General features: G+C 39.0%; 1 protein-coding gene across 1 annotated transcript in view; it reads left to right on the forward strand.

Moving 5' to 3' along the window:
* The window catches only part of HHIP (hedgehog interacting protein), a 102,184-nt gene extending 92,444 nt beyond the window's left edge, over positions 1 to 9,740 (forward strand). Inside the window, exon 14 of the mRNA XM_075265565.1 lies at positions 9,603 to 9,740. Coding sequence (XP_075121666.1) covers positions 9,603 to 9,607 — 5 coding nt within the window. The 3' untranslated portion in view covers positions 9,608 to 9,740. The remainder of the gene's footprint in view (positions 1 to 9,602) is intronic.
* The last annotated feature ends 1,564 nt before the right edge of the window (positions 9,741 to 11,304 follow it).

Raw genomic sequence — 11,304 nt, forward strand, 5'->3', positions numbered from 1 at the left:
TGTCCTTAGTGGGATTCAAACCCAGGACTCCAGCACTGCAGTGCTAACGGCTGAGCCACTCTGCTGCTCAGCTCAATCCATACATGTGCTAAACAAAATTGGGGATCCCCTGTTTGATCTGAGCCTTCCTTTCCAGTTTCTTGTATGGTTACCTATAAGGCAAGATCAGGCAACTAACCTACTGGGAATGACATTGTACACAGGAGTAGGTTGTATAATATCTGGTTATGGGTTGATCTCACACTACAGATATCCACTTCTCAGACAAGCTTTTCACATTTAAACCTAAAACGCTTGAATTATTTGTCATGTTTATGTATATCCGGCGGTGACTTTTATTGATTGGACATAACATTGAGTGATTGAGTATAATAGGAGGAGTGGGCCACTGGTAGTTGCCCATTCCTAGGATAATTTAATCCTTTATAAAGGAATATTTGTGTTTTTTTATATTTCACAGAACTAAAGATGAATGCATCTCTAGTTACTTAATATGTCACGTGAAAATGGAGATTAGCAGTGACATCTGTATTGAGCTTGTGATGAACAATGCTTGCCATAAAAGAGTGCATTCATAATGCTTCACAATGTGGACCCCATTGACAGCCTATTTAAAAATGGAACACAAAATAAAAGAGCATGAAGGCCAATCTCCCCTTCTTGCTCAGAAAATGTGTTCCCATTTAACCACAGGAGCAATTCACTGGATAAGCAGTGTGACCAATCTCCAATGATCCAGTCTGCATTTGACAGTTAATAGCAATCTTTTGTGCTCGGTTTGGTCACTCGGGGAAGCTTTGAATGGTGATCCCTATTTTTTGTTCATATTTGTTTCTAAAGAAAGACATGATGTGTGTGATTTATTTTGTGAACCTTCTATGTACAGATGTTCCAAATAATTCCCCATATTCCCTTCATCTGAGAGAGAGCTTGAAGTTACTTCACCTCTATACAATCCGTATCGGGATTCTTCAGGTTTAACACAAAGTACCACACAGTAAAATTTGTTCCCTGAACTTTGACTGTACAGACATGCCATATTGATTTCTACATAGCATAGGTGAAGAATCCACAGTATACATAAATTGCAGTCATAGCAAAAAATTCAATAATATTCTATCCCCACACATGACATCTAACATTCATGACATGACATTCATTTCTATGGGAGCCGGCATACGAGCGCTCCCCATAGAAATGAATGGGCTGCTTCTTTCACTCCGAGCAGTCCCATTGAAGTGAATGGGAAGTGCCGGCGTATACGGCAAGCTCTGCTCATGCCGGAGCGTACACGCCGGCACTCCCCATTCACTTCAATGGGACTGCTCGGAGTGAAAGAAGCAGCCCATTCATTTCTATGGGGAGCGCTCGTATGCCGGCTCCCATAGAAATGAATGGAGCTGCTTTAGACGCCGCTTATTCTGAACGTGTTTTACGTTCAGAATAAGCTAGCGTTTACTCAGTGTGAATGCACCCTTAAGCGTATGTAAGATATAAAGTCATCATAAGCTTTTGCCAGGGCCATTGAGGGCATCTTAACTATGGCTATCTGAATGACAAACAAAGAATAACATCCTATAGAACTATAGATAATTAATTTTAAAAAAGGTAGTTTTGACTCAAGAATATTAACCCTTTAAATTCCTAAAACTACTCTGTGGGGCTTTAACCCAGAAGTCTGCACATTATAAACTTGAAGTAGAGCAGAAAATAAATGTCTTAAGTTAAAGGTTAAAACACTAAGGAGAAGAAAAAGAATGTGTGCATTAGTGTGCAAATGATAAGGAACAGTATAGAATATCTCGCATAGGCTGGAAAAGTGTGCTGCAATGAATGCTATAGTCAATGTCAAAATCTAGAGCTTTTATTATGATAAATTTGAAACTGACACACATAATGTAGCAATTTATCTTTGGAAATGGATATATGGGTTGTCAAGATTAACCTTACATTTTACAGACACAATACATTGACCTACATTCACTGATTCTATGACATCATCCCCAAGACAGATCTTTTCATTATGAAGTCCATTTACCACACTGAGACTCTGAAAGGAGCAGACACTCTGGAGGGTTTGTCTATGACCACACAGAATATTAAACAATTTTACGTCTGGCTACATTTTTGTGTAGGTATACTGAAGAAATGTACTTCTGAAATAATAAATATATAGTGCACTGTAAATCAGTGGAAAATGTACAGTGCCGCGTATTTGTAAATGTAGAAAAATACCATTATCAGCTAGGGAGGAGGCGGAACGTAGAGTCTGATTGGTGTTTCTGGATCAGAGGGAAGGAGGAGATAAAGGGAGGAAGTGATGAGATATATATTTGTTTATTTTTTTGTGCATTTTCTGGGTTTTTCTCTAAATATTCTTTTAGGTTCTGTTCATAAAGACATGCAGTGATTCTCAACCAAAGTACATGGCAACCTAAGAACCCAACACTCCACCAGTCAAATGACCAGGGATTGTTTCTGGGACTCGAACATACACATCATATCAGGGCCGCTTTAACCATAGGCACAACGGTGCAGCTGCATCGGGCCCTACAGTGGCGGGGCCACCCCAGATCAAGACAGTCCCACATTTCAGGTGATATCCCGCTCTTCTGGGCAGCAGGTACAGAGAAATTGACAAAGGATCTAGATGTATTCTTTCTATTTAACCATTACATGGATGATGATAAGCTACTGAGAAGTCCACAGAGATTTCAGAGCTAGCTTCAGAGGAAAACTGCACGCCAAACTCAGATACAATGTGACAGGGAAGATACAAAATCTCATTAAAGAAGACCTAAATGAATTGAGGGCAAAAGGTAGTCCCAACAAAAGGCCATCTTACAGAAGCAATCCATTACTACCAAGAGCTTACTGAATACCTAAGCAGAAGTTACAATGAATCAGTAATAAAATCCATAGGAATATCATACTAGGGTCTCAATGGAAGAATCTCAAAGGCTGGAGAAAACCTTATAAGATCTTACAAGAGGACATGAATTGTGGACAAAGAGAACAGAATTCTACAAATTCTTTAATGTCTTGTCTCCAATGCAGCCACTACAAATAGTGATACAGTAACTCCTCCAGTGTTTTTAACTTCGGACTGGCGAAAGGGCCTACAAGAATGGTGATCCCAAGACAAAACTTGACATTAGAGCTCTGAAGATACGAAGGATCAGCCCTATAAAGAGCTTAAGGAGAGATATCCATAGCTGCCAGGTTACAACATGGGTTAATTATGTGGGTTGGAGTCTCCGGCAGTAAATCTGAAATATAAAAGCTCTTGGAAAGAGCATCAGCTGTTCACGTTTTCACTGCAGGACAATAAGTGAGGACAAAATCAAAATGAGAGAAGATGGATCACCCACCAAGCTTGGCAAGTTTTCAAACTGTGGGCTAACTGAAGATACTCCAGATTTTTGTGGTTGGTAAATATAATCACAGGAAATTTAGCTGCCTCCAAAAAATTACACCACTTCTCTGAGGCTAGATTCATCACCAGTAACTCATGATCATCAGTAGAGTAATTCCTCTGTCCTGGAGCAGATTCTAAATAAGCCTAGGTTAACATCATGCCTCTATACATCTTCTTAGTAGATCTGTTTTAATGGATATTCTACAAGCAGATTCAAGGAATGCCAAGGGATGAATGAGATCGTTGCATCCGTTTAATATACACTTCATTGTTAAAAAAGAAAATGTACCTGTAACCATATTTTTTTTTGCCATACAGAATATTGTAGTCCTCCATGTTTCTGTACCTAGAAAAATAGTCCAATAGCAGCAGATGTTTTCTTTTAACATTGAAGACTTTGTAATAGATGCAAATGGCTGCACATCAGTTGGCATCTGCTAACATGGATACATATAAGATGTGTACATACAAGAACCCAGTAGAAAAATATTCCTTCAGCACAAGAGGTCTATAGTAAAACTTGACTTTTATTGGAAAAATATAAAAAATAGGTACCAGACATAGGAAAAAAAAGATGTAGAAAAACTTACATGGTCAATTCCAAGTATGCATGTATGGTTGAAGACAGATGTGTACATAGCCTAACACGGTTCTATGAAAACAGACTCTGTCTGACACAGTTTATAGGAAGAATATGCAAATCTGTCTCCCAAGATGTAAACAGGGAGACAGTGCCTCTGTTATGCTGCCCTCTATGGGAAGCACCCTGAACATCATGCCCGACTTTCCCAGACGTCTTTACTGCATAATGTGGGGTTATAACCAAATCAATTTCTCAATTTACAGGGACACTCTCTGAATGTTAATGTTCATAGGGACACTGTCTGGGTACACTGTTTATAGTTAATTGGAAATGGGAGCATGTGTTCCTATTTAACCACTTCTCTTTACTGCACTGTCATAATAGAAGGTGCACCACCCCCCCCCCCCCCCAGGTTAGTGGTTGCAGAGCTCCCTTCATCCAGTACATCATACTTGTTTTTGCTCTGCTCACACATATCTGACAATAGCCAAGTCCACTGGTAATCGGGCATGTGATCACCGTGAATAATGTATCATGTTGATCACAGAAAAGTGCAGGAATCTTGTAGCTCCTCCATTGTTTTCCCCTGCAAATTGCTATGGGCCATTGTCAAAATCCTCTGAACCCCTTTCATGCCTGTCAAGATGACTGGCTTGGTTATCAGGTTTCTTCTTGCACCTGTGGCATGTAAATGAAGCTCACCTGGGTCCCCCTCTCCTATTTACCCTGCAAGGCTATCAGGGTGCCGATCCCCAGCATTCTACTTCACTTTTTCTTCTTTTTATGCCTAGCAATAAGGAAGGTTTTTGGTTTGGTTATCATCACATGAAGAACCATTGCCATAGTTGCTCTTCCTCCATTTCTCCACTCCTGCACTGTAATCCTGACTGTCCCTTCCCGTGCCCACTGCCCATGGGTTGCTTTGCTTCTGAACAGTGGTAGCTTGGTGGCTGAGCAATCATGGTGATCTGTGAAAACACTTTACAGCTGCCTTAAAGGGGTTGGCCATGTTCAGACCAATATTGACAGACAAATGTACAATAAAAGGATATACAATTTTCCAATATACTTTCTGTATCTTTTCCTCACAGTTTTCTAGATCTCTGCTTGCTGTCATTCATTCTGTTACTTCTAGAGGATAAAACTCTGACCATGGTCATGTGATTTATGGTCCATGGTCATGTGATGAGTACACAGTTGCCGCTCGTTAGTCACAGCACAGTAATCAGACATCTGCCTGGTCATCAGCTGTACATCTGTGTGCTCATCACATGACCATGGACTGTAAATCACATGACCATGGTCAGACTTTTATCCTCTAGAAGTAACAGAATGAATGTCAGCAAGCCGAGATCTAGAAAACTGTGAGGAATTGATACCGAAAGTATATTGGAAAATTGTATATCTTTTTATTGTACATTTGTTTGTCAATATTGGTCTGAAAGTGGCCAACCCCTTTAAGCTCTCAGCACCATCCACTGTCTTCTCACACATGCAGGAAGTAATGAAATGTATTGTAACAAGCAGCAGTGATATTACAGTACAGTGTGACTGTGTACCAAGAAATAATTATAAATAATTCCATATTGCTCCCTCAAAAATACCAGTAAAACCCCAAACAAAACTACTACCAATTGATATATTTCCAGACATATACCACAGTGGGGGTAATTTCCAAAATGGAATTCCTGCTTGAGGTTTTCCACTGTCAAGGGCTCTGCAGAAGCAATATGGAGCCTGAATATCATTGGAACACATTTCACATTCCCCAAGCTAAATGATAGTTCATCCCTTGTGAGTCCTGCAACAATTCAAGGGGTTTGTGTTTCTGACAACACAAACTTAGCTCGATATTTCTGCACAAGTTTTTCAAGATTTTTTGAAGGGTAACTTCTAAAACGGGGTCACTTTTGATTCTCTTTTATTATTTTACATCAAGAGTCTCTGCAATTGTCATTTTATGCTTTCCAAATCATCAGTTAAAGGGTTACTTCCATTTCGACAAATGGGTAGGTCTTATAGAATAATGCTGCTCGATTCTATTCCTGTAACTCCCATAAAGAGAAGTGGGGGCTACGAAAACAGTTTAGTACATCTAGCTAGCTCTGTAACTGTGAAGCTGTGGAAACAGTGTGGCTCGACTGTGATATACTGTATTCTTAGCTTATCCGTTTATTTACTGCCATAGGGGTCAGGACAGAGAGTAGTTATTCTCATCTTGGCAATTTACCAAAAGAGCAACCCATGTGTCGTGTCCTGTCATATGCCCTGGCAGCAGGTTAGATCCAAATATAGGTTGTTTATGGAATTAGAAAACACTAGAGATGAGCGAACAGTAAAATGTTTGAGGTTCGATATTCGTTTCGAGTAGCCCTTCAATATTTGACTACTCGAATCGAATATCGAACGTTCGATCAAATTATACTTACCAAGTCCACGAGTAAGGGTCGTGCTGGATCCTCCGAGAAGTCTTCTCTGTGCAGCGTCCCCGCGGCATCTTCTGGCTCTGAATTCACTCTGCCAGGCATCGGGCCTGGGCAGAGCCGACTGCGCATGTCCGTACTACAAGCGGACATGCGCAGTTGGCTCTGCCCAGGCCCGATGCCTGGCAGAGTGAATGAAGAGCCGGAAGACGCCGTGGGGAAGCTGCACGGAGAAGACTTCTAAAGGTAGGAGAAGAACCAGCGTTGATTGGCTGACTGTATAGCATTAGGCCAATCAATGCTGGTTCTGCATCGAACTTTTACATTCGAACAGCGAGTGGTACTCGATCGAGTACGAGTATTTCGAATACCACAGTATTCGATCGAATACCTACTCGATCGAGTACTACTCGCTCATCTCTAGAAAACACATCATAATAATTAAAGAGCTGTTTTCTCATAAGTATCATTGAGGCTAAAAGCCCCTTGGGACGTCATGCAGCAAAAAAGAGCTGCGGGAAAAAAACGCAACGATATTGCATCGCGGATCTGTCCGCAGCGCTTTAGACAGAAAGTTTGCAGGGGTTGCCTCTGTGGACTTTCTGTTCTGTTCAATTTAACCTATGGGGAAACCTCTGGTGTTTCCGTAGGTATAATTGATATGCTGCAATTTCCAAAACCGTGGTAGTTTTGGAAATCGCGGCGTGTCCGCACTGCGGTTTTTACCGCAAAATGGGCATGAGATTCACTAAAATACCATCCACTTTGCCCTTACTGTCAAAAGCCACAATTTTCCCACAGTGTTTCCACCACAAGCAAATCACGGTGTTTACGTCCCGTGGGGCCCCAGCCTTACATTTCTAGAAAACATTCTTGATCTCATTAAACCTCTAGATAAATGAATTTAGGGGTATACAATAGTTTCTAAAACAGAGTAATTTTTTAGGGTTTCTACTGTATCTCAAGGATTCTGCAAATGCGACATGGTCTCAAAAAACCTTTACTGCAAATTGTGTGCACCAAATCAAATGGTGCTTTTTCCAGTTATAACAATATATGAGGTACTGCAGTACTTAGGAGAGATTGTGTTACAAATAGTGGGGTTGTCTTATGAACCCTTTGTAGAAATTATGCTCTACAACCAAATAGTATTGGTATTTTTTGCATTTTCACTGCCCAAATCTAAGTGCTACAAAAAACTTAGAGGTCAAATGCTCTTTAAACCCCTCGATGGATTCCTTGAGGAGTATAATTTGTAAAAGGTTCTTTCGGGTGTATTTCATATATTTGATGGTTTGACGTCTCAAGGACTCTGCAAAACAATGATACATCTGAGCGAAAAAGAACCCACAAAATCCACAAGGTACTTTTTCATTTCTGAGGCCTGTTTTCAAGTAAAATGGCACACTAGGTACACATACAGGATATTTCTAAAAACTATTAAACTAGAATAATAAATATTGAGTCTCTCTATTGACATTTGCAGTGCTGCAGAAAAAAAAATAGTTAATACTGAAAATCTAAAAAAAATTGTATTTTTAAAAATCTTCACAAAAGAGTTAACAAACTTCCTAAATGCTATTCTACATACTATTTAGGCCTCTCAAAGCCACTTCAGATCTGATCTAGTGGTAAAAAAATTGATTTTGGAAATCATGAAAATTTGAAAAATTGCTGGTAAAAAATCAAAAGATGCTTAAGCCAAATATAAAATAACTTTATAGTAATAATTATTTACAATTTTGTATGGTATCACAATAAATCTTGAAAGCATAGAAGTTAAAATTTTGAAATTTGCTAATTTTTGAAAAAAACCTTATGTAAATTTGGGAATTTTTATAAATAAAGCATAAAGCATATCAACCAAAATTTACCGCTAACATGAAGTTTAATGTGTCACAATAAAACAATAGGGGAGCGCTGAAACCAGCATATTAGATTTTTAATGACATAAATGATGTGATTGGTGGGAATGTTTATATGGGGCAATGTTTGGAAATTAATCTACAAATTATCATATGTTAAATAGTCACTCTAATGGAATAATTCCAACCCATGGTCTTTAAAGGGGTTGTCCAAGACCTCATTTTTATTGGATATTGATGACCTATCCAACAGATCAGTAGGGGATGGATGCCTGGACACTGTAATGATCAGTTGATCCAACCATCAGAAGCTATATATAGGTTGTATATACAGCTCATATTCAAATATACAGCTTTGCAGCTATTCACTTAAATAGGAGCAGAACAGCTTCTGTCCATATACCAAGTATACAGCTTTTGGCAGTAGCATCAGCTGATCTGTGCGAAATCAGGGTGTCAAATCCCACCATTCAGATGCTCATGACCTATCCTGGGGATAGGTCATCAACATCTAATACACATCCATAGCTAATACATATGAGGTCTTGGACAACCTGTTAAGGCTAAGAACCCTCATGTTGGGGCCACTACAGGATGCCTACCTCATACACTCCACAGTGGATTGACAGCTAGCCCTGGTTTTAGGAAAACAGGAGGCAAACTGACATGCTGCAGGTTCAAAAAACAGGTTCAAAACATGCAGTGCAAACTTTACCTGTGAGTATATAGTGTGTGGATGAGAGTTCACATCAAAAATACTCAGAGATACAACATATAAGCTTCTGAGCCCCATTACAAAATTTTAAAAGGGGCCCTCACATCCTTTGTGCCTCTTAGGGTCCAGGGCCCAATACTGAATGCCACTGCTGCACCCTTTATAGCTACACCCCTAGCAACAATGCTACTGTACTGTGTAATTCCTGAGCGGATAAACCTCTGCGAGTACTCAATGTGGAGCCTTAGCCTTAAATGCTTTTATAGTTACTGTTGTGTTCATATGAGTGTATGGTTATGTTGATTCAACTTACATACACTTACGTTATTTTATGTGTTTTCATATTTTATATCACTTGCCCCCAATTTTTTTTATATTGAATTAATTCATAAATTAATTTACATTGATGTAATCCCAAAATACTTTGCTATTAGAAGGACACTTGATAGGTGGAAGTAATACAGATGCAATATAGTGTTATTGTATTTTGTTGGGGTGCCATTATTGTGGCTTCTCATAGATAACATTTTGCAAATATTGATACTCGATAAGTTTATCGCCTCTTAAAAATCTAAATTCTGTTTTGTTTTCCTTCTAGGTTGATATCACTTCATGCCCATGCTTTGACCCACCATAGCAGGTGTATGCTACGTTTCAAGACTTGCTTATGGTCTGCACCTTTCCAGCTGTCCTAACTTACAACAAACTGAAAAGCATCACTGAAACACACTGTCCTCTGCTTAATCTCTACAGGAGAGCCTACATTTTCTTGCCACACACTTCTTGGACGCCGATCGGACCTTTGTTAGACTTGCACATAGTCCACATGCTGGGCTATATGGCATAAAATATGACATGGATTTGGACCCCTCCAGTTTGTAGAATACATGTTTTAAAAAAGGGATGCATTGTTATCACGTTGAAAGCAGTAACTCACAATGGAAATCAGAAGGTAGTAGTCAGTAGTCTGCCTAGCAATAATATATTCCAGGTGGCAGCATTCACTACAAATCTGTGATAAATGTTAAAATATTGATCTGAATGTTATAGAAAAGAAACAACATTAAACTGGAAAGTTCTCCATAGATAAGGGCATCAATTGAATGAAAGAATAAAAGCTGTTATTATTGCTGCAATCTCATGATTGGCTAGTAGACATCATGTCCCTTTATCCACACCACCTTTCTTCTATATAGATAACCTAAATTTAAGGGTGTGTTTACATATCACATTCAGGTTTTCAAAAGAAGTTTTTGAAGCCAAAACCAGAAGTGGAATAAAAAAACCAAAAAAAAACAAAGAAACAAAGTAATAGATATCTCGTATACCTACAAAAAACTAGAAGCATCAGAAGCTTAAACATGGAAATACAATCTAAGAGGTCTCATATCATGACAGACTTCCCTACTAGTTGTACATGTTGTCACCACACCTTAGAAGAGGTGAAGAGAATAAAACAATAAGAACTTATAGTAGTTCATGGGTTTAGAAAGTTCTAGTGAAATTAGAAAGGTACACAGTACCTGCATGTACAAGATTAGTTGTCCAGCCCACAAAATGGCTGCCTAAAACAACTGTGTTTAGAATCAGCACTATAAATGATAAAATTGTACTGAAAATGTCTATTTTTTTATTACCTTTAAATGTAGCATATAAATACAAATAATTGACAGTGTATATTTATTATGTATATTTGTATTTTAAGTCTTTTTCTTAACAAAGATAAGTTTAAGGTTAGGATATTATTCCCCAGTTACATAGTAAAGTAAAACCACTTAAATGTATTTAGAGTACAACATCTCTAGCGCTATTCCATATAGTTCCAGTATTTTTCAGACTTTAGGACGTACTGGAACCTAAGACACCTCAAATTTTTGATGATTGAAGGGGAAGTAGAAAATTATTCTCAAAGTCAACCCCTCAGGCCTATTTTAAAACCAGCCACAGGTCATTATGGGCCAGTGGTTTATTGTCCTATTGTAAGCCTGTGTGTGCCTGCAGTGAGTAAAAATAAAATCTCTATACTTACCTAGATATGAGTTTGTTGAGTCCCCAGGCACTGAGGAAGTACAGTTTGGTTTTACTGTGTATGCACCTGAAATCTTGTGCATGTGCACTGATGCTGAGGTGTACTGCTCCCACTTCACTGAAGTACAGCTTGGTTTTACTGTGCATGTGCTTGAGATCTGGTACGTGTGCACTGATGCTGAGGTGCACTGCTTCCACTTCACTGAAGTATTGTACAGCTTGGTTTTACTGTGCATGTGCCTGAGATCTGGTACGTGTGCACTGGTGCTGAG

The sequence above is a fragment of the Leptodactylus fuscus genome, chromosome 1 (assembly GCF_031893055.1).
Source record: "Leptodactylus fuscus isolate aLepFus1 chromosome 1, aLepFus1.hap2, whole genome shotgun sequence".
NCBI lineage: Eukaryota > Metazoa > Chordata > Amphibia > Anura > Leptodactylidae > Leptodactylus > Leptodactylus fuscus.